The sequence below is a fragment of the Pantherophis guttatus genome, chromosome 2 (assembly GCF_059756535.1).
Source record: "Pantherophis guttatus breed Tessera chromosome 2, ASM5975653v1, whole genome shotgun sequence".
Classification (NCBI taxonomy): domain Eukaryota; kingdom Metazoa; phylum Chordata; class Lepidosauria; order Squamata; family Colubridae; genus Pantherophis; species Pantherophis guttatus.
Genome location: NC_142064.1, coordinates 256,084,545 through 256,108,880, shown reverse-complemented (window position 1 = coordinate 256,108,880; position 24,336 = coordinate 256,084,545). Strand labels below are relative to the sequence as shown.

Below are 24,336 nucleotides of genomic sequence, written 5' to 3'. Positions count from 1 at the left end.
TCATTTCTCTCATGGGAGACCACCACATCTGGTGACCCCGACGTGATCTAGTGAAATGGATACGTCTCGATGTGATTCCGCAAGGGAATACGTCCCTGCCGACCCCCTACTTATCGCCTGGAATAGGCACAGTGCACCCGACGACGTCGCTGGCGACTGACTCTTCTTTTCGTAAGTATGGGGGGTGGAATGTCTGCAGCTCAGAGAACTCATGTGGAAGAGTTGAGACAATTGGGCAGGAAAAAATACCTCTCTCCTCTAAACTATCTTCAAGTGAACTACCAGTTCCTTCTGAAGGAGCTAGTTACACCCCCATTAGGCAGAATTTAAAGAAACAGTTAGAAAAAGGGGGTGGAATATAAAAGAAATTGCTGAAATGCTTTCTGTGTGTCTGCCGGCTGCAACTTTGCAAGCTTCTTCTGAATGTGCTTATCAAGCCTTCAGAAAAGTGCCTGCTTCTGGCAAGCGTCAACAAGCCTTCTCTAACATCAGGAAAAAAGCTAAAGAGAACTCCACTTCTGAATGCCGAAAAGCAATTGTTGGGCTGGGAAAAGATCTTGATTTGGCAGGTATGTTTAAAGTGTGTCAGGATATAGGAACATCGTACAAAACCAATTTGTTAGCAACTGCTTTATCACCAAGCAGCAAACCTCAAGGAAAGTGTTACGATTGTGGAAAACCTGGTTATTTTAAAAGAGAGTGTAAAAAACCAGGGGGGGGGGGCATGTCTGTAACATCTCGCCTCTGTAACATCTCGCCCTCTCTTTCATCAGGGATCAAAAACCCTGGTTATCATTTTAATTGGTTATGACATTTTAATTGGAGCGCAAAAAATACAACCTAATTGGCTTTTTGAATTACAAAATGATTTATGTGTAAATGAATTGCACATTGCCCCAGAAAAAATACAGCTGTACGCTTCTTATCTGTATTTAGGGCATAAACTATTGCAATCTTTTCTGCTCCGGCTTTTCCCTGTTTAAAGTTACCCAAAGTTATTTCCTTAGTAAATTTGCAACAATTTCTGGGTACTATTAATTGGGTCCGCCCATATTTTTCTTTACCTATGCATTTACTCAGTCCATTATTTGAGTTATTGACTAAAGGAAAAAAAAGCCAGGAGATTTAATTATAGTTCCATCTATAGTGTTTGCTACAGTTGAGAAAATTAATAACATCTTGAGTATTCAGTTTGTGGATTGGATCCCTCATAGAAATTGTCAGTTATCTTTGTTAATATTTCCTACTAGTGAGCTACCCACAGGAATATTGGCTGCTTTAGAACAGCAAAAAGTATATTGTATTGAATGGCTTTATTTGTCTCATTACCATCTAAAAATGTTTTACCGTTTATCCAAGCTATTGCTGAACTTATAACCTTGGGGCGTACTCGAGCCTGTCGAAGAAATGGAACTGATTTAATAAATATTGTTCTTTCTATCTCAAAATCTGACTTTCACTTTTATCTTCAGAATAATTCATCTCTTCAATGTGCTCTAACTGATTGTCCATTTTAACAATTTTTTTTTCCCTTTCTCTCACCGTGAGAGGCAGGAAGAGGGGGGCTACGGGTTTTTGTTCTTTTCACCATTTTTCTCTCTCTCTGCTGAACCAGCCTGAGAAAGGCGGGGTAAAGGGTGATATCTGATACCTGCCTTTGCAGTTTCACTGTTTTGGCTCAGAATGCAATTTTGATTTTCTTTTTCCTTCTGGAAATTTTTGACGTTTCAAATACTTTCATACCCAATTATATTTCAGAGTATGTTACTCAAATTATAAAACAAATTTATTATTCCTATTTGTCTCCTGCATTAGATTCTGATCTCTTAAACTTAATGCTCACTTTACAGAAACTTATTTCTGACAGAACTCAGCCATTCTGTGTGGCTCATATAAGAAGTCATCAGCCCTTCCCGGGCCCCCTCCAGGAGGGAAATGACAAAGCCGATGCTGCTGCAACTGCACTCATTGTTATGTCTCCCATCACACCATGGGACAGTCATGCTTATTTTCATCAAAATAAAAAAGCGTTGGCGAAACAATTTGGTCTCACGGCAGCCGAAGCGACTGCCATCATACAACAATGTCCTACCTGTAGTCAACAAGCTCATTCTATCCCTATGGGTGTAAACCCTAGAGGTCTCAAAGCTTGTGAAATCTGGCAAATGGATGTGACTCAATACCTTTCCTTTGCCCCATGGAAATATTTGCATGTTTCTGTGGATACTTATTCAGGATTCATCATGGCATCCCCACAAAGGGGAGAAGCCACCAAACATGTTATTAATCATTATATTCGGACATTTAGTATTCTGGGCAACCCCAAACAATTAAAAACGGACAATGGCCCTGCATATACTAGTGCTGCCTTTGCACAGTTTTGTCACCGCTGGTCCATCTTACACAAGTTTGGAATCCCATACAACTAACGGGCTAATCAGACCCTAAAAAAGGCCCTTGATGCTCATAAAAAACAGAAAGGGGAAAATACCCCCGGCTTGCCTGGAATACAAAATACCTTGAACCTTGTGTTGTTTACCCTCAACTTCCTCAATGTTTCCGGCACCCCCGGGTCAACCGCCGCAAGTCAGCACTTTTCTGCTTCTCTTATAGACTCTCCACGACCGCAAATTTATTACCGCCGTCTTCCAGATCCTACGTGGAAAGGCCCTGCCTCTCTTGTCACCTGGGGTCAGGGCTACGCTGCAGTCGACGACAATGGCGAAATTATATGGACTCCTGCTCTCTGTGTTTGTCCATATATGGTCACTTAACCATGTCATTGTGACCAGTGATCCAGAGACATGGGCCAGCAACGCATTTGTGAGAGATTTGAATAAAGTCGCTTTACTTCTCAATAAAACTAACTGTTGGATTTGCATGCACATCCCCTCTGATGGGAAAACAGGCTTGGCGCTTCATAGTGTGCTTTTCAATGAGACTGGATGGATGTTCCTGTGGCCCCACACAACAGCCCTGCTTAAGCACACGTATGCTGTCCCTGCCCGGATTTTAGAGCCAGCCCGTTTTTGTTTCAGCAGCGCCGGCCTGTCCACTAATGCCACGTACATGGGGACTTATACCAATTGTTATCGGACCATTACATGGAACTCGGCGGTCACTAAAAACTCAGATATCCAGAGGCATCTTGCCCGGTCTCGGGGTGGCAATGAACTATCAGGATCTTCATTTATTAAATAACTGGACAGTACATATGTTCAACGAGACTATCAAGGTGCTGAAGCTGATGACCAAAGAACTGGTTGAAATCAGGGAGGTAGTCTTACAAAACCGATATGCCTTAGATATTATGTTAGCAGCTAAAGGAGGTGTTTGTGCCCTCATGCACTCACATTGTTGTACCTATGTATCTGATTATCAGTATAACATCACTCACACCATAGAGCATATGGAAAACATGATCAAAAACAATCCCTTATCATCTGATGGATCTGGCGCCATTGACATCTGGGCTGCCCTTTGGTCATGGCTCCCGGATGGTTCTTGGTTGAAATCAATTATGCCAACTATTGTATCTATAATCGTATTGCTTGTTTTGCTTTGTTGCTGTATCCTATGTCTCCCCTCCCTTCTGCAAATGTGCAAAGGTTTTATTCCCTCCAATAGGAAGGATGTCTGATAAATGAAACCAAAGCCCTTCTGGAACTGGAGGAAGCCAATCTCAACAAAACAGAAAAGGAGGAGATGTGGGAATAGTTGTATAGAAATATACTTGCATATTAGAATTATCCGTAGGCCTTGCCACCGTAGGGAAATAGGATGTTGACATCATCTGGAAAGTCCCGACTGCTCAGGCCAAGAAATACCTACATGATTATTCTCGTACCAGCCTGGGAAGGGTCGTACCAGCCTGGGAAGGGTCTATGTAACTACTATAATATGAGTGTATGCAACCTGATCATGTAACCACCCCCAATCCCACCTTGCTATGATGCTGTATAATGAGCTTGATGAATTTCTAATAAAAGAGGGTCACGGAGTCAGCTCTTGGCTCTCATCCCGAGATATATGCTTGTGTGTCTCATTTCTCTCATGGGAGACCACCACAGACGTAAAGGAAGGTTATGGTTAAGGAAAAGGCTTGAACTTACCATGAAGAGAACAAGAATGTGGACTTGTGCCCAAGTATTTCTGACTTAATAGCATAAAGCCATGCATTTGCAACCCATTTTGAAGAAGATACCAGCCAGATTCAAGATTGCACAGAAGTATTTTTGCTGCTCCCCTCTGAGTAAATTAAGAGATTTTAAAAAGCTACAAGGAGCATCAAGAGGCAGTGTGACCCTTGTTTCACCCAAATTGGGATTTGCCAGATGTACTTAGGCCAGGGGTGTCAAACTCAAGGCTTGGGGGCTGGATGCGACCTGTGGGGTGCTTAGATCTGACCCGCGGGGCCAAGCTGGAAACAGCAAGGTTGCAGGAAGCCGTTGCAACTGAAAACAGACCTTGGGAGCCCGTTTTCAATGGCAGAGCACTTGGGCCACCACAGCTGCCCCCGACATGAGTGACGTCGAGCTAGCCACACCCACCCCGGCCCCCCAAGGTCAAACACAACCCTGATGGGGCCCTCAATGAAATCGAATTTGACACCCCTGACTTAGGCAAAACTTTTATTATGGGATTCAAGCCTCCCTACTGGGACGAAAGATAATGGACCATTGCACTTAAAGGCCTGCAGACACTGCATTGCACTGCGGGAAGGAATATATTCAATCTCTTGGAATGGGATATAGAGTCTCCTTTCCAGAGGTGGTATTCAGCAGGTTCTGACCAGTTCTGGAGAACCAGTAGTGGAAATTTTGAGTAGTTCGGAGAACCGGTAAATACCACCTCTGACTGATCAGGAGGAAATGGGGATTTTTCAGTATCCTTCCCCTGGACTGGGGTGGGAATGGAGATTTTGCAGTGTCCTTCCCCTGCCACGCCTACCAAGCCACACCCACAGAACCAGTAGTTAAAAATTTTGAATCCCATCACTGCTCCTTTCCCTTAAACTTTTAAAGAGACATCAATATTATATCCACAGTTTTATTGTTGTGAGCGTGCCAGAATTATTCTAAGATGGGTGGCCATGCAAAGCATTTAAAATAAATAAATAATTTTAAAAACCCTATGTTTAGCTGCGGAATTTTCTCGAAAAATGAGAATTGCACAATATCACATTGCCTTCATGAGAAACCCACACATAGGACAAGAAGCCAAACTCTGAAAAGAACAGGGAAAAAGAAAGTAAGTCCAAGATGGTAAAGAAGTGAGTCAAGGCAATATTACTCTGTTCTTATTTATTCATCCTATATATTGAATGGATATGAAGAGAATTTTGATTAGAACAGAGGTCTTCAAACTTGGCAGCTTTAAGACTTGTGGACTTCCAACTCCCAACTATGTTGGCTGGAGAATTCTGAGAGTTGAAGTCCGCAAGTTTTAAAACTGCCAAGTTTGAAGACCTCTGGATTAGAAGAAGAGGAACAAGGTTCTACATTGGTGGAACAAACATCAATAACCTCCTCTATGCTAGCACACTTTATTTTTCAACTAAACGATCAGATTGGCCTAGAATGATCTGCAGAAAAAAAAAAGTGGGGGCAGCAAATAACTAATTGCCCATATAGAGGGAAAAAACCCATAACAACATGACATGAAAAACAAACAAAACACATCAACATTTCATCAACATCAGCAAAGGTTTGTCATCTCTTCTAAACATTAGATAAAGCAAAGTGTTCTATAATGCTCTCTCTTAATTGGTATCAGAAAATATATGGTTAGTAATAGCAATAGCAATAGCACTTAGACTTATATACCACTGTTGCCCTCACAATCTGGGTCCTCATTTTACCCACCTTGGAAGGATGGAAGGCTGAGTCAACCTTGAGCCTGGTGGGATTTGAATTGCCAAATTTCAGGTAGTTGACAGTCAGCAGAAATAGCCCGCAGTATTGCACTCTAACCATTACACCACCAAGGCTCATTTTATGAATGTTCCTAAATATGGATTGTGGTAAAGTAATGATTCAAAAGAAAATGATCTCTTACACATGTCTAATATATCTTACTATATCAGTCATGATTGAAAGTTCATACAAGAGAGAGAGAGAGTTCTTAACATAACATATTTCACTTCCAAGCGGTCTTATTTTATCCTAAAAATAATTTGGGTAAGGAAAAAAAAACTTATGAGAGAGTTTTTAGAACATATATCAAAGATTTTAGTTCCAACTATCCTATTTTATCTTAACAATAATTTGGGTAAGAAATAACTTTCAAAATCAAGAGCCCTCATTGTTTTTCATTATTAGTTGCTCCTTAGTGTTCATGTCAGGTCTCAGAATAAGGATGTAACATTTGGGGACAAAAATACAGCCCAGTAAGCCCAGGCTGGAGGCCAGGATGGAGAAGATCTGCACAGCCACCATGTACTTCCCTTTGGTGCTCAGGTAGGTGGGGACAAAGGAGATCCAAACGCTGCAGAAGACCAGCATGCTGAAGGTGATCCACTTGGCTTCATTGAAAGTCCCTGGAAGTTTGCGGGCCAGAAAAGCCACCAAGAAGCAGATGGCAGCCAGAAAGCCCATGTAGCCAAGGGCAGTGTAGAACATGATGGCTGAGCCTTCTTTACATTGCAGGAGGATTTCTCCTGGTTGAGAATGCAGATCAGAATGTGGAAATGGGGGAGAAATTCCCAGCCATGTAAGGCAGATACCAACCTGAACCCCAGAACAGGACAAGACAATGGAGTTGGCCAGACTTTTCCCCAACCATTTCCTCATCCTGCTGCCTGGTTTTGTGGCCAAAAATGCCACCACCACCATGATAGTCTTGGCCAGCAAGGAAGAGACGGCAACTGAGAAAACAACACTGAAGGTGATTTGTTGAAGAAGGCAGGTCACTTTCTGGGGCTTACCAATGAAGAGAAGGGATGTCAAAAAGGAAAGCAGGAGAGAGACCAAGAGAATGTAGGTGAGATCCCGGTTGTTGGCTTTGACTATGGGAGTTTCTCGGTATTTAATGAAGATTCCTAGAATTAAGGCAGTGTTTAGAGACAAAAATAAGGCTGTGATAGCCAGGATAAGACCTAACATTTCTTTGTAGGACAGGAAAGTTATGATTTTGGGGACACACTGATCTCGCTTCTTGTTGGAGTACTGTTCATCTGGACACTTTTCACAATGGGCTGCATCTGGAAAACAGAAATTGCCATTTATCTACTGATTGAGTGACATTTTATGCCTCATGACAACTGACAAGAGGCAGGGTGTAGACACACTAGTGAAGGTGTTTTTTATTCCTTTTTCACATTTTTTTTAAAAAATAAAATATTTCTATCATTAGAATAATGAAATTTAAAGGAAAAATGATTTACATTGGATGTTGACAATTGAATAACACAAAAAGATATAGTTACTAAGCAAGAATAAAGTAGAAAATGATTATAGAAAAACATTGCCACCATCCTTTCTCTTTATTTGCCAAGTGAAGAAGTATCTTTCCAGAAACTATGTTCCAAAGTTCTAAATTCTCTGCATCATGTGTGGTATGTATGGTAGCCATTATTGCTACTTCTATCATTGCTACTTTAGATATTATAAATTTTGCCATTGTGGCAAATTCTCTAATTTCACCTTCCTATGTGACAATCACTGACAAGGAGCTCTGGTAGCGCAGCAGGCTAAAGCACTGTTATTAACATCAGCTGCCTGCAATTACTGCAAGTTCAAATCTCACCAGGCTCAAGGTTGACTCAGCCTTCCATCCTTTCTAAGATGGGTAAAATGAGGACCCAGATTGTGGGGGCAATAAGCTGACTTTGTATAAAATATAGAAAAGTATGAACGCTATTGCTTAACGCATTGTAAGCCGCCCTGTGTCTCCAGAGAAGGGCGGCATATAAATCAAATTTTAAAAAAATGTGTCATTCCAATTCCGTACCAGATTTGTAGAATTATACCTCAAAAAAATATTTCGGATTTCAATTCAGTGTTTGTTTAGGCTTTTTCCTGAATATTCTGATGCATTTCATTCTCTGAATTCTTTTGAGTTTGTTTGCATAACAACCACAAATGATAAAATATTCCTTCTTTGTTATAGGATTTCCAACATTTATTGTTGTATGATTTGTCTATTTTATTGATTGTTGATATAATTGTATACTGTCTCTAAAACATTTCCCCTTATAACTTGGAGTGAATTTTCTGGATCTCCCTCTCACCCAAAGCTGTTCTCATTTTTGTATTGCAATTATATTAGAGTTTGCAGCAATCCAACCAGCACACCAGTAAATAATTCAGCGGGATTCATGTATAAAAGAAACTTCTTTATATACAGTAATATAAAGCATGATGCATGTGTACAATATCCATGCAGCAGAAGCCAGAACCAGAACTCAGAATCCAGAAGCACAGAATCAATATAATCGCAGAAGCTATATAATACAGAGGCTATATTGGAAGGACAAAGCAACTTTTATATACAAATCAGTCAAGCTAAACCATGCCCAGGCTCTCAGCCATCTGGGTCACCAAACAGTCTCCATTAGCTGACCTGTTACTATGTCTATTCCAAATCATGAACTCTAATATACTAATATACTGACAAACTATTTGTTTGATTTTTTTCATCCATTTTATCATACAGTTGTTTCTTTGTTACATCTCCAGGTCCTGTTCAAAAATTATTTCAAATTCTGTCATCTCTCAAGATTTTCCCATCTTTTTCAATATTACTTTTTACTGTTTCAGCAGTTTCTGAAAACATCCACCTGTCAGGTTCCAGATCAGTACGAGAAAGGAAAATGCCAGACAACAGTGTGAAGTTTGTTGTAGAGATTTTATCTTCCGTGCTCTGGCACGTTCTAACAATCACCCAGTGCAGGTTCAGTGAAATATTGTCAGCTCTAGCTTCTCTGTGCTCCCACCACTGTTTTAAAGCTGACGCGCCCCACCCCGCTACTCCCCCCTGACTTCACACACACACCCCAGCCAGGAAGCCAATATATAGCGCCAGATGCTAGCAAGCCTCAATCAGTCCTTATTTGCCTGGGTTATTGATCTCTGCTTAACTCTAGGAGAGCCCTAATTAATCCTGGGTGGCTCGGGTGGCAATGTTGCTCCAGATCAGGCTTGGGGCCTCTGCTCAGGCAGGTGTGGAAGTGGCTGGTTCTGGCCCAAGCGCCTGCTGTTTCCTGTCCGCCTCTCAGCTGAGAGGCTGTGGTGGTTCCGAAATTGGCAGGCAGGAGAGAGAGCCACTGGCCAGCACCAGGAAGAGGAGTGGCTAGCCGGCCAGCAAGTGGAGGCAGGGTGAGGCTTCCCGGGCAGCTGGAATGTGGGGCGTTTTACTCCGTTGGTGGCCGTCCCCACTGGAATGGCAGCCCCGACACAGTGGGGTTGACACCACCCTAGTAAAATACTACTTTTCTTGAACACTAAACACTGCTACGTTTTTTTTTTCTGTTTACCAAATATGGATGCAGCATACTGGCATAGGAGATTAAATATTTAGTTGCTATATGTGTCTCTAGAATAAAAGGCTGATGTACCTTTTTTGTCCTTGAGCCACCTACCTTCCTGGATGGAGATTGTTCCTTCCATGCATGGAGAGCAGTAATAGCAGCACACTGGTTCTCCTTCTCTTGTGAGTTTGGTGTATCCTGGGAGGCAACTTTTAGTACACCTAGAAAAAGGGGCTTTCTAAACAGAAAGAAAATTATGGAAACATATGTTTAGGGCAGGGGTCTCCAACCTTGGCTACTTTAAGACTTGTGGACTTCAACTCCCATAGTTCCTCAGCCAGCAAAGCAAATGGATTATGGAAGTTGTAGCCCACAAGTCTTAAAGTTGCCAAGGTTGGAGACTCCTAGTTTAGGGAATTTATTTTAAAAGTGGAAGTCAATGCAAAGATGGGTTCATGAACTCAGAAGTTACTTTTAAGATCTTTTCTCAAATATAATTAAAATATTTTTCTTTGGGTGATTTCTGCAGCATATGATCTCAAAGTCCTCTCAATATTCAGCAAAGACTACTGGCTCTCCTGTCCAAACATTTTTAGATTTCTGTTTGTAGACCAGTGAAATGCTATGGACATAGCATACTTAGATTTCAGCAAGGTATTCAACAAAGTAGACCACAAGCTACTTCTTGTAAACTAGAAAAATGTGAGATAGACAGCATCATCACCAGATGGATTTGTAACTCTAAACCACACTCAACAAGTAGTACAAGTAATGTTACTACATCTACATGGAAGAAAGTAAGCAGTGGGGTAAGCAAACTAAGGTTCCATTTTAGGCCCAGTACTCTTCAGTACCTTTATAAATGACTTAGATCAGGGAATAGAAAGGGAACTCATCAAATTTTCAGGTGACACTAAACTGGCAGTAATAGCCAACATCCCAGAAGACAAGCTCACCATCCAAAAGGATCTTGGCAGACTTGAACAATGAGCCCTATCCAAAAAAATGAAATTTAATGTGGAGAAAAGCAAGGTTTTACACTTAGGCAGGAAAACCCAAAGGTACAAGTGCAGATTAGGTTTTGGTCACCACATTACAAAAAAAGATGTTGAGATATTGGAAAAAGTGTAGAGAAGAGCAACTAAGACGATTAAAGGCCTGGAGAAAAAAAACATATGAAGAACGGTTTGCAAGATTTGGGTTTGGCTAGTCTAGAGAAAAGAAGGACTAAGAGGGACATGATAGCAGTATTTCAGTATTTGAGAGGCTGCCACATAGAAGAGGTGGTCAGTTTATTTTCCAAAGCACCAGAGGGCAGGACAAGAAGCAATAGATGGAAACACCCCCCCCCTTTGTGGCGCAGGAGGCCGACTAGGCCACGCCCACCATGGCCACACCCACCCAGCAACTGGGCAGAGAACCCCTTGCTAAAATTTTTGAAGCCCACCCCTGCTCAGGGTCTAAGGGTTTTGTGTGGTTCCTTTAGCTTCCTTACAGGGAACAAGCATCATTGGACTAGCTTTCCATCCTAACCTAGAACAATGCTGGCATTTCCACAGTTAGCAATCCAGGAGCCTTCTAGGAGAAATAGTAGCATCTCCTTCAACCAGTTTTTTTCATTAGCACAGAGACTCCATCAAAGTGTGATATAAAAGCAGGTGGAAATCTAGGAATGGATGAATAATAATAATATCCACAAACAGGCAGACCTGGTTACCTGGTTAAAGAAAGTTGGCCATACGATGACACTCTCATCAATAGAGAACTTGATATCCGCAGAGACTTCTTCTTTTCCAATATTCCCTATTTTCACCCCAGCAGAAGACTTGTTAGGAAATACTGCCCAGTCCATAATATCAAAGTCAGCAACAGGAATTCCAGTCTTATCCAAATAAACATCATCCACAGAAAGATTGTAAATCTGGAAGTTTCTAAGAAAAGGGTGGAGCTGAAAAGACATGGAGAATCACACTTGCCATGTATACATTCTCTTTGGAGCCCTAAGTCAGAAGTGGGATATTCAGTTAGTGCCTCTGTCTGTCTGTGACAGGAAGATTATTCTCTTTCTCATTCCTTTCTTCCCTTCTTCTCTAAATCTTCCTTTCCCTCATCCACCCTCTCTCCCATTCTTTCTGTCTCTTTCTCTCTCATACATAAACACATATGCATAAACTTTTTCTGTTAATTATTTTTGTCTGCTGTTTTATGAAATTTTTAACCATCTCCTTTTAATCCCTTGCGGGGTGGAGTCTGGTCAACTGAATGGAGCTGAGTGTTTCCTGGCCAGATGCCCTTCTTGTCACCAATGCGGAGTTATATTCAGCAGATATATTCTCATCGTGCCCAGAGAGATAAATATCTGCCTCTACCTAGAATCAAACTCGCAGCCTTCTGATTGTGAGGTGAGAGCTCCACTTCTAGGCCACCACACCACTCGTTTTATGAAATTTTTAATCTCAGGTCAGAAACATGTTTTAACTCCAACAATCTCACCATCCTTCTAGGGTTGTTTCCCCACCTTTTGTGGTGAACTCCCATCGTTTTGGAAGGGTATCAAAACTCACTTTTGATAATTGGCTTGTATCCTTGAAGTGGGGCACTCACCACTGGAGGTCATTGTTGGGATAAGAAGATCTCATCCCAGTGCTGTCCTTCTCCTTGTTTCTTGTTTTTTAAAATAGCTTTATAAAAAATTTAATTGTTTTTCTGTTTATCTTTTTACTGTTTATAAGCCACACAGAGTGGTCTTATCACTAAGATGGATGGCATATAAATATAATCAATAAATAATAAATAATGTTTTAGGGCCTTTCAGAGTTCTGCAACCTTTTGTCTTCTGTAGTATTTTACATAACCAACAGTTGGTGGTGGAAAGCGAAAAGGTTGGGAGAAACGACAGGGCTCCAGATTCTAAGATTTTTATTTTTATTATTTTTTATTTTTTTATTAGTCATATTTCTATGCCGCCCACTCTCCGAGGACTCTGGGCGGCTTACACCAAAGACAGTATACTAAATAGCATATTGGTATTACTGCACTCTAAACACTGTGCCACCTCGGGTCTAGATTTAAGATTTAATTTTCAAAGGAGAAAGAAAGATAAAAAGGATCTTGGGAGACTGAAAATGCAGAAGAAAATTGCCCGGTTATGTGACCAGGAAGTGGTAGTGAGAAGCAAGTCAACTGATCTGCTTGTTTTTTTGAAGATGCTGAAAAGAAAAAAAAACTTGACCATTCCTTGCATGGCAAGACAGGAACTACAGTACATCAGACCAATATTGGAAATTAACAATTTATTTTATTTATTTATTTATTTTTGTCAAGCATATATAAGATTACAGATAAAAGTATAAACATGATTATGAATAAATGAAATGTATAAACATGATTATGAATACATGAAATGGATATGAATAAAAAGGGGACATTAGGGCAGGGACGGTAGGCACGCTGGTGCGCTTATGCACGGCCCTTAAAGACCTCTTAGGAATGGGGTGATGTCGACAGTAGATAGTCTAAGGTTAAAGTTTGGGGGGGTTGGGGAAGAAACCACAGAGTCAGGTTGTGCATTCCAGGCATTGACCACTCTGTTGCTGAAGTCATATTTTCTGCAATTGAGTTTGGAGCGGTTTACCTTAAGTTTGTATCTATTTGTCATTGACAGGTAAGACATTGTAGTAGATAATTTTGTGTACTATGCTTAGATCAGACCGAAGGCGGAGTAGTTCTAAATTGTCTAAGCCCAAAATTTCTTTTTTTTTAATTTTTTTTATTGAGTTTTAAACAGAGATATAAAGACAATACAAAAAATACAAAGACATTACAAAGACAAACGAGTTCCCACCACCAACCTACCCACACCAAACTTTACATATATGTTTTGATCATCATCAGAATATATATTGCTTTATAAGTTAATATATAAGTAATACATTGTCAATTTGGATGTTTTAGATTAGAAATAATCTTGCATCTCCTCTTTATTTATTTATTTCCGGTTTTATTTTTTCTACCCTATTTTCTTTCATCTATATTTGTACTGATTTTCTTTTCTAGCCATTGATACCACTGGTGCCATACAAGATAGAATTCACTTTCTTCTTTATCTTGGAGTTCTAGTGTCAGTCTATCCATTTCGGCACATTCTGTTATCTTCGAGATTAGTTTGTCTTTGGTTGGGAGTTGATCTGATTTCCAATTTTGCGCAAACAGTAACCGTGCTGCTGTCAAGATGTGTATGATGAGGTATTTTGTCTCTTTGTTGTGTTGTGTTGTTATCATTCCAAATAAAAAAAATTCTGGAGTGTTTTCTACTTGTTGGTTTATTATTTCTTCAATAATTTCCTTTGTGTCCTTCCAATATTGTTGGGCCTTTGTACATTTCCACCAGGCATGGTAGTATGTCCCCTTTTTTGTTTTGCACTTCCAACAGCGTGGGGAGGTGTTTGGATATATTTTGGCTAGTCTGGCTGGTGTTAGGTGCCATCTGTAAAACATTTTTATGAGGTTTTCTTTATAGGGTATGGCTCTTGTTATTTTGATGTTCTGTTTCCACAATTTCTCCCAGTTTGCCAGTTTAATGTTGTGCCCTATGTCCCTGGCCCATCTTATCATATTTTCTTTTACTGTTTCTTCCAGTAATTTATATCTAAGTAAGTAGTTATATAATTTGGTTATCATTTTTTGTTCTGGGCCTTGTAAAATCTTATCCAATTCGTTCAAATTATTCGAGATTCCATATTGCTTTTTGTCTGCTATGTGTCTTGAGTGTATTTGAGTATAGGGCCACCAATCGATATTTATGCCGGAGTTTTGGAGTTGCTGTCTTGAAATGAGTTCGCCTTCATGATTCAGTAAGTCTTGGTACCTCATCATTTTTCCTATTTCGAGAGTGTTCGGGTATATCAATGCTTCCATCGGGGACCACCATTTTGGTATTTTAGTATAGTGAGTTCTCTTAATATCCTGCCAGATCTTGAATAATGAAGCTCGAATTATATGACATTGGAAGTACATGTGTCTTTTATCCGATCCGTCCCATAAGAAAGCGTGCCATCCTCTTATTAAGTCAAAGCCTTCTAAATATAAAGTTCTTTTGTTGTCGAGTTCCATCCATTCTTTAATCCAGGTCAATCCTGATGCCTTATAGTAGAGTTCCCAATCTGGTGTTGCTAGACCTCCTTTGTCCCGTGAATCCTGTAGGGCTTTGATTTTAATTCTGGCCTTCTTTCCCTGCCATATGTAGTTCATTGTTGTTTTGTTGAGGTTCTTAAAGAAATCTCTTCCGGGGTGTATTGGTATCACTTGATATAAATATAGTACTCTTGGTAATATATTCATTTTTATTGAGGCAATTCTGCCCATCAATGAGAGTTGTAATCTACTCCAAATTTCTAAGTCTTTTTTGATTTGTTTTAACAATTTGGTATAATTATCTTCTTTAATTGTAGTTGCTTTTGCTGTCAGCCAAATACCTAGGTATTTTATTTTCTTTACTATTTGAAGTCCTAATTCTTGTTCTAATTTCAACTGTTGTGTTTGGGTCATATTCTTCGTCAATACTTTCGTCTTCTGCTTATTTATTTTGAGGCCCGCAACTTCCCCATATTCCTCTATCATTGTCATCAACCTGGTTCCAGATCATATTGGGTTTTCCAATATGAAGATCACATCGTCTGCAAAGGCAAGTAATTTATACTCCTCTCCCCGAATCTTAAGGCCTTCTACGTCTTCTTCCTTCCTGATTTCCGTTAGTAAAACTTCCAGTGCGATTATAAATAATAGAGGTGACATGGGGCAACCTTGTCGTACGCCTTTCTGAATGTCAAAAGTTTGTGTCATGTCACCATTTATTGCAATTTTGGCTGTTTGACAGGAGTAAATCTTTCTTATCAATTTAAGGAATTTCTCTCCGCAATTCATTAATTCAAGTTGTGATGTAAGAAAGGACCAATTTAAATTATCAAAGGCCTTCTGGGCGTCGAGAGATATTAAAGCTATTTCCTTATCTATTTTCTTATCGTAGTATTCCAGTATATCTATGATCGTTCTCAAATTATTTTTAATCTGCCTCCTGGGTATGAAGCCGTTTTGGTCTTTATGTATGTATTTATGAATTATTGTTTTAAGTCTCTGCGCTAATATTGACATGAATAGTTTGTAATCTACATTGAGTAATGAAATGGGTCTGTAATTCCTAACTTGGGTCCGGTCTAAATCTTCTTTGTGTATTAACGTAATAATGGTTTCTGTCCATGATTTTGGGATTTCAGCTGTCAATAATGCTGCGTTGAAGACTTGTAGCAATATTTCGTCTATTTCTTGTTGGGAGTGTTTATAAAATTCAGTAGGAATTCCATCTGGTCCTGGAGTTTTATTGTTCTTTTGTTTTTTACGAGCTTCAGTCAATTCAGTCATTGTTATGGGACGGTTCAGGGTCTCTCTATGTTCTTCTTCGAATTGTGTAATATTCACTTTACTAAGATATTTTCGAATTTGGTCTTCCGGGACATCTTCCTGCTGATAGAGATTCTGAAAGAATGTTTTGGCTATGTTTTTCTTATCTACGTGTGTATGGAATAAAGTTCCTGATTCGTCCTGGAGTTGGTGTATAATTCTTTTGTCTGTTTGCTTTTTTAGTTTATGGGCTAACCAGCGTCCAGTTTTATTTGCGTGTTCAAAGTTGGTCTGTTTTGCCATTTTTATTTTTTGTGCCAAATCAGCTTTTGTAGTCAAATTCAATTTGTGTTTAGCCAGATTAAGTTTTTGCTGTGCTATCTTATTATTGGGGTGCTGTTGTAATTTAGTTTCTTCTATCTTGATTTCTTCCAATAAGTCATTCCTGATTCTTTGTTTCTCTTTTTTTCTCTTTGCCACGTATGCAATGGTTAGGCCCCTAATATATGCTTTCATCGTGTCCCATAGATTTTGTAACGACGTTTGGTCCTTTGTGTTAATTTGGAAAAATATCTTAATCTCTTTTTCCATCATTTGTAGATATTCTTTTTCCTTTATAATGCTTGTGTCCATTTTCCATCTTTTTTGTTTTCAGGAGCCTTTCCAAATTATTTTGATGGGGTTGTGGTCAGCCCATATGTTAGGCATAATTTCTACGTCGTGTGTTTCTTTACTTAGTTGGGGTGTCATCCAGGCCATATCCAATCTTGACCACGATTGATGTGGGCCAGAAAAGTATGTGTACTGTTTGGTTGTAGTATTTAATTCTCGCCAAGTGTCATGTAGACTCATTTCTTGTGCCAAGTTCTTGAATGTTTGTGGCAGTGTCTTCCTTTTGATTTTATTCTTCCTGTTGCTATAGTAGTCTTCTCGTGTGTTGACAATTGCATTAAAATCTCCGACAATGCAGATATTTTCATAATCCAGCTCTTTTAATTTATTGTGTAATTTTTTATAAAAGTCTATTTGGTTTCCATTTGGGGCGTAGATGGCTACTAACAGTATTATTTTTGTTTCCAGTTTTACTTCTATTATTAAGACTCGACCCTCTTTGTCCACATATATCGGCTTTGTTCTTATATGGTCTCCAACATATATTACCACTCCCCTTTTTTTACAGTCGCCTAAGGATGTGTACATTACTCCTAATTTTTTATTTTCGAGTAATTTTTTCTGTTGTTTTTTTATGTGTACCTCTTGTAGGGTGATTATATCTGCTCCTAATTTTTGCAGTTTAGTGAATATCTGATGTCTTTTCCTTGGTGAATTTAGACCATTTATATTTATAGAGATGAGTTTTAGTTCTTCTTCCATTCCTGGTGTTGTTTATTTGTCTGTTATTTTGAGTTTTGATGTGTTTCTTGTGACTCTTTGTGTGATCCCTGTCATTTCCTCCTTCCCCAGCTTTCCCTTCTTCCGTTCCTTGTCCTCCTTATTTATTGGTTGCTCTTCTTGGTCACTGGGGTTTGAATCTTCTCTGCCTCCTCTGCTCTCCTGTTCTCCTTCATATCCTAAATGTTGGTCTGCGAAGTCCTGGGCTTTTTCTATGATGTTGATTCGAAATTTTCTTCCTTCCCAAGAAATGAGCACTCCTTCTGGTATAAGCCATCTAAATTTAATCTTGAGTTTATTTAACTGTCGGGTTAAGAAGTTATATTCTCTTCTCCTATCCCTGGCCCTTCTCGGTACTTGTTTTAGCGTTAGAACTTCCCTCCCTTTGTACATGACTGTCTCCTCTCTCATCTTTCGGTATATTTCTTCTTTCATTGTTTTTTTTTGTAAATCTGATGTGTACTTCTTTAGGGAGTTTGTTTCTTCTGGCATAGTTTGTGAAGGCCCTGTAAATTTCGTCGATACCACCTCTTATTTCATCCTTATCCTTATGTGTTGCCTCTGCCAAAATTCCAACCATAATTTCGCCCAAGTCTTCCTCTCTCTGTTCTTCTATATTTTGAAATCTTAAGTAGAAAGATGCCTTTTCCATTTCAAGAAATGTCAGTGCATCTTCTGTGTCTCGACTTCTTGTTGCTTGTTGGTTCTCCATCTGTTCCAACCTGGTAGCTGTGACTTCCACCTTTTCCTCAACTTTATGGATTCTCTGTTCGTTTTCGGTTATATTTTGTTGAATTTTCTCTATTTTTTCATCTATATTTCTAATCTCATCTTTAATTTCCCCTACATCCAATCGCATTTGTTCATGGTTCTTTTTGGTTTCATCATGATTCAGGGTCATCTTATCTTCCATCCTTTTCATTCCCTCCTGAATCATTGCAAGGGCAGCTTGGATGTTTTGAATACCTATGTTGGTCTTTTCTTTATCTGTTGTTTCCCCTGTCTTCTGCTGGACCGGGGAAGCCACCAATAGTGTTTGGGTTGGGGGTATTTTCTTGGTTGATTTAATAGTAGTTGGTATGTTTGAGGTTGCCATATCTATTATGCTTATTATTTTTGCCCACAATTTCATAAAATTCTCACGTCTAATGTTTATAACCTAGATGCAGGATTATTTTTACAAGGTTTTTTCAGAGTATTTCTGGTTAATAATACGATATTGGGAAAACAGCAAAAAGGAAGGCAGGGGGGGAAGCAAGAGAAGGGGGAAACAACGGGAAAAAGTAAGCTTCTAACAATTCATTAGTTACCTTATTCTTCAATTACTTACAAAATAAAATGTATTTTATTATAATAGTTCTAAAATAGTATCAATATCAATTTAATTATTATAGTTCTATCTAATTATTTAAAATCATTTACTGTATATGAATAAATTAATTAAATATAATTGAAGATAATATACTATAAATGTTTAATTAATTTCAAATAAACAAATTAGACAAACTACTTAAGAAAAAAACTAATAAGTTATTAAAGGTTATTTTCTGGGTCTAGTATCTTATGATATATAGTAGAATAAACTTAAATTGAGCCAAGCATATATATATTGTCCATTAATTATAATCTTTTATCTTTCTTGGTGTTATGTAAACTTATCTTTCTTCCAGCCAAATACGGTTCCAAAGGTCTGAGTCACCCTATTCACTTTAATTATTCCACGATCCAATTTAATCTATAGTCCTCTGTATTCCTGTTGTTAGAATCCACATCCGATCCCAAGAGTATAATGTTGTATCCTCTATTTAAGTCCTTATCATCTGGTTCACCAAGTATTAGTCAATATTTAAATTGTTCAATCCAAACAGTTCAGTCTCTAGTAGTCAAATAATCAAAGTCCCTCACACTTTGTATCAGTTTTGTATCCTAATCTTCGCAAGAAGTATCACTAAAAGATAGTTTGTATAAATCCACTCCAATCAATTTTACCGGGGTTTGTCCCAACTCTCCGCACTCTCCCACAGACTTTTTCTTCTTCGAATTATCTAATTCAATCCACTCTGGCCACTCCACATCAGTAAAATCCAATACGATCAATTTATAAATCCACTCTGGCCACTCCACATCAGTTAAATCCAATACGATCAATTTGTAGAGATCCGTCCAGGTTCCTCTCCTCTCCTCCGATCTCCGGCACTCCACACTGCACACGCTCTCTCCGCTCGCTCCGGTGCTGCACGTTCTGTTTTTATTTGTCCAACTCTCTCCGCTCAATCCAGTCCACACTCATAAAGTCCAATGATAATATCAAAATCTTTTTAAATTATTCCCTATTCTCGTCGCAGTGTTCATAGGAATTACCTTCTTCCGTTCTTCCGCTCTCACTGTACACTCAGCTGTTCAGATTTTTGCGCTGTCACTTGCTTTCAAAATGGCTCCATTCCGATCTATCTTCCGTCGCCGCTTATCCTCTTTCTTTTTTCGGGTTTCTCTTCCACCAGCGCTGCTTCTTATTATCAGGTAGTTTTTTGGGTTTTTCTAGATAATAGTCTTCTGTTGATGACCTCTTATAGTTTTCAATCTTCACTTCCCTCTTATACAGTTATCAGCGCCTCTGGCCAGTCCCATAAGGCTGGTTTTTCCTCACTCTGGATTAAGGGCTTAATCTTGTACCTTCAGAGAAGTTGCGATCTCCTCTGAGGTCCTAAGTTGTTCCCCTTTAAACTATTGATCACTACGAGATCAATAGCGCCTGTTTCGGCTCCAGATGCGGGATTGTTAGGAACTCAGGAGCAAAGCATCGCCCCTTTCATCCCTAACGCGCTGAAATCGCCACCGGAAGTCTCGTCTAAGCCCAAAATTTCAAGTCTGGTGGCATAAGGTATTCTGTTGTGAACAGAGGAGTGGAGTACTCTTCTCGTGAAATATATCTGGACTCGCTCAATTGAGCCCAAAATATATGTTAAGTGAGTTTTATCCCATTTTATCCCATTTCTTGCCACAGTTGTTAAGTGAATCTGGCTACTCCATTGACTTTGTTTTTCAGAAGGTTGCAAAAAGTGATCACATTACCCCAAGACGCTGCAATGGTTATATATATGAACTAGTTGCCAAGCATCTGAAGTTTGATCACATGATCATGGGGCTGCTGCAATGGTCGTAACTGTGAAAACTGGTCATAAGTCACTTTTTTCAGTGCTGTTACTACATAAGACCAATACTGGAGATTAAGACAGAAAACGATGGTTACTGAGGCATCTGGTACATTTATTTCACAAATATATGAAAAGGTCCCTCTCTCTTGAGACAATGTCTATTCTTACGAGCATCCTGAACTGCACAGAATCATAGCTAGAGGTCCTCCTGAACCCCTGCGAACCCCAGCAGCCCACCCCTGCCCCCATCCCCATCTATCCCTCCTTTCATCTAACATAACATTTAAGAAATGAAAGGAAATCATTAGTGGAATTTTGTAATAGAAGTCCTACCTGCCATGGCTGTATTATCTGGGGTGTCTGATGGTCCCCAACACGCATCCTCCTCTTGCTCAATTGGTAGGAAGAGGCAGTACAGAGAACCCAGGCTACAACCTGGACTATTGTGGAAATACTGGAGCCATCCTCAGCTAGGATTCTTTCAACCAAATCCTGGGGTGGGGTTTCCCAGCTCTCTTTTTCCAGGCATGTATTCCAAGATTTCTTAGACAACAAGGGGCTTGAATAGGAACACTGAAATGCTGCCTCCCCAAAATTCCCTGTAGCAGAGTAATGTGAATTAAAATCATAATATTGTGTCCTTTTCTTGGTCTGAGTTGTGAAGGATAACAAAAGATAATTATGCTGGAGATTAAATAATCGGTTAAAAAATCTCACACTTATATCGGACAAAGCTGTGGCAATCCATACTTTTCCCCCGAACAGGATTTCACTAGTCTCAACTTCTCGTATTAGTATTGCTAGTATTAATGTGGCCTGAAAGTTCAAGTGACAAACAAGACTTTTTACTTTAGTGTCACTAAAATATTGAAGAACGTCCTTGTTCTTTCCCACTTCAATAACCATTGGTAAGCTTTCTGAGAAGGCAACACAGACACCTTTCTTTAGGGCTTCTGGCACAAAGGTTCTTCTGAACTTTTCCCCACTTTCATTGTCCGGAGCAGCGAGGCCGATCCACGTCCATCGGAAATGCAAGAGCAACTTGACAATTGCCAAGTGAGGAGGTTCTTGTTTTGGAGTCACCCGGTAGAAAAAAGGGAAATGATGTTTCTGCTCTGGAATGTGGCTGATGACCCCATAATTAATCTAAGATGTAAGAGAAAAAAGATGGTAGATTGCTTTGTTTTTAAGGACAACAGTAAGTGCTTACATATCAAGACTCTATGGAAGAGAACTTCCTTCCCTCTGTTCTTGAATTTGTACCACGAAATGTTACCTCAGTCTCTGGTATCACTTGCCTAGAATTTACAGTCATCGGCTATTAGCAACTTTTTGCCAAAATTGCAGGAGGAGAAATAATTCTAGGCTGCATAAACAGAGGGATAGAATCAAGATCAAGTTATACCACTTTATAATGCCTTGGTAAGGCCACACTTGGAATACTGCATTCAGTTTTGGTCGCCACAATGCAAAAAAGATGTGGAAACTCTAGAAAAAGTACTGTGAAGCGGTATATAAGTCTAAGTGCTATCGCTATTGCTTTTGGGAGCTATTTGCAGAGTGAAATTAGTTTCAATATTCATTCATACCTGTGGGATTTTTAAAAACTATTTTTTTAAATTTTATTTTAATTCAAAACATTCCATCATTCATTAAACAGTGTGTCGTCTGGGTACAATTTTTTTGTGTCATAACAGTTAAAGCTTACCACCATATTCATTATTTATATCTACTCTTAGTTTAATATTAATATTAAATATTAATATTAAACTAAGGGTACTTAACATATCTATTATCATCTCTTAACTTATTTAACTTTACTATACATTACTTTCATATTTATTTATTGATAAAATAAATCCCATATATTATAATAATCAGATTCTTCCTTCCCTCTAATTGCAAGTGTTTATTTATTTCTGCACATTCCAATATTTTCTTAATCACATTTTCATCTGCAGGTATCTCTTCACCTTTCCAATTCTGTGCAAACACAATTCTAGCCACAGTTATTACATGAATAATCAGGTATACAAATTATTTACTATAATTTTCTGGTAAAATCCCCAAATACCTGTGGAATTTTGTAGATGCTCAGCATGGTGGAAATTTGACTAAAGAGATCAGAATCAGTCCCTTCAAGCAGAGGCAACAGATTATTTTGGTTTCCACAACTATAGTTTGGGACATTCTCCTGCCCCGTAGACAGCAAATCCATCATGACCTCGTATGTTAACCTTGCATTGAAAAAGTTCTCGTAGATGTTGTAGCCGAGGGTGATGTTTGGTAAGAGCTTTGGATTCTGGTTGACCTGATGAGTGGCAAAGAAGAAGGGCAGGACATGCCAGAAACTCAAACTCTGTAAACTGCAAGATAAGAGACTTTAATTGGTTTTCATAGTCTGGAAACCGGACAATCGAACAATCTGAAGTTAGTTATGGAATGCATCACCCTCTCATGTATCTCTAATGCTGTAGCCCACCCATGGTGATGTTTGGTAACAGCTTTGGATGCTTTGGTTGATCTCATGAAGAGCAAAGAAGAAGGGTAGGATGTGCCCGAAGCTCATAATGGGTATACTGCAAGTGAAAAGATTTCATTTTGGTTTTGAATTGTTCATGTTCAATTCATTAAAAAAAACCAGATCACATTTCTGAAGCTGTTTCTTTAAAAACATTTATTAGAAATCATTTGTATTGCTCTCTTATGAATCTACTGTGGAAAGTTCAGAAATCTACAGTCTGAAATCAATGTTGGAATGCATTATCCCCTTGTGTATAAAATAATCTGGTTGGCCTCTTGAAGGGGAAAATAGGACAGGATCATGTCAAAAGCTCCCTACCCATATGTAATGCAGGAAATACTGCCAGAAATTCATTGTTCAATGAAAAAAAAATGTCAGATCCTTGTATCATTCATTTACTGTGATGGACTTTCCTTGGGTCTTCATATTAGAAGATCAGCCCCATTGATACCCCATTGACACAAGTGGGACCTTCTTTTCCATACTTTTCTTCAGGGTCAAAGTGACCCTAATTACAAGTTTTGGACCTGATCCCAACTTTTATTTTCTCTAAAAGACTCAGAGGGGCATTCCGACAGCAAAACCTATATTATTCTAATCATGGATAAAATGTCTGAGCAACTGGATGGTTTCATTTAAAATTCACTTTAGAAAACCATATTCATATGAAAATATAGTCTTTCCCCTTTTTCTTGAGATTTGTTCTAGGATTTCTTTGATTTCTATTTGTTAAGAATGAGCCCCTTCTGACAACTTTTACATCTTTTAATTTAATTTTATTTCTTTCATATTGTTCTTCCACAGTAGCCTATAGTGTTGTAAATTTTGCCTCTCAGCATGCAAAGGTCAGAAGAAAACAAGAATTTGCTAGCCATGATAAAGCCTCCCCTTGCCCCATTCCATTGTTAGTCATTTTTTTTTTGCTTTAATTTATATGCCGCCCTTTTCCGGAGACTCAGGGTGGCTTACAATGCGTTAAGCAATAGCCTTCATACTTTTTGTATATTTATACAAAGTCAGTTTATTGCCCCCACAATCTGGGTCCTCATTTCACCTACCTTTGAAAGGATGGAAAACTGAGTCAACCTTGAGCCTGGTGAGATTTGAACTTGCAGTAATTGCAAGCAACAGATGTTAATAATAGTGTATTAGTCCACTGTGCTACCAATATTAAATCCTTAATATTAAATTTAATATTCCTTTGCCATAAAATAATTTACTTTTATTGTTATTATCTTTTCAGACAGTATTCTGCATAGAATAATCTATTTCTATAATTTTCAAAAATAGATGGCTAATGATATATATGTTAATATTAAAAATTATAGCATATAAAGGTTTTGGTATATATTAGCTATGACAGATATTAATCATTATACCTTGCAATGATCCTATAGTTA

The 24,336-nt window shown here is 38.9% G+C and overlaps 1 protein-coding gene across 1 annotated transcript; it reads right to left on the bottom strand.

Moving 5' to 3' along the window:
* Window positions 1-5,294: 5,294 nt before the first annotated feature.
* Window positions 5,295-22,646, bottom strand: LOC117657086 (vomeronasal type-2 receptor 26-like). The gene is made up of 3 exons (XM_087888137.1): window positions 22,487-22,646; window positions 9,581-9,707; window positions 5,295-7,201 (listed from the first exon to the last, which is right to left on the bottom strand). Exons 1-3 carry the CDS (start codon window positions 22,631-22,633, stop codon window positions 6,291-6,293), a joined length of 1,185 nt encoding a protein of 394 aa, XP_087744263.1. The 5' UTR covers window positions 22,634-22,646; the 3' UTR covers window positions 5,295-6,290.
* Window positions 22,647-24,336: the final 1,690 nt, after the last annotated feature.

Bases quoted from the DNA above. Each gene is read 5' to 3' on its own strand.
- LOC117657086 (XM_087888137.1), bottom strand. From the start codon at position 22,633: ATGATGGATTTGCTGTCTACGGGGCAGGAGAATGTCCCAAACTATAGT. The intron at 9,708-22,486 runs GTATTTGGGGAT...CTTTCTGTTTAG, and splicing joins GCATCTACAAAATTCCACAG to AAAGCCCCTTTTTCTAGGTG. The intron at 7,202-9,580 runs GTAGGTGGCTCA...TCTGTTTTCCAG, and splicing joins AACAATCTCCATCCAGGAAG to ATGCAGCCCATTGTGAAAAG.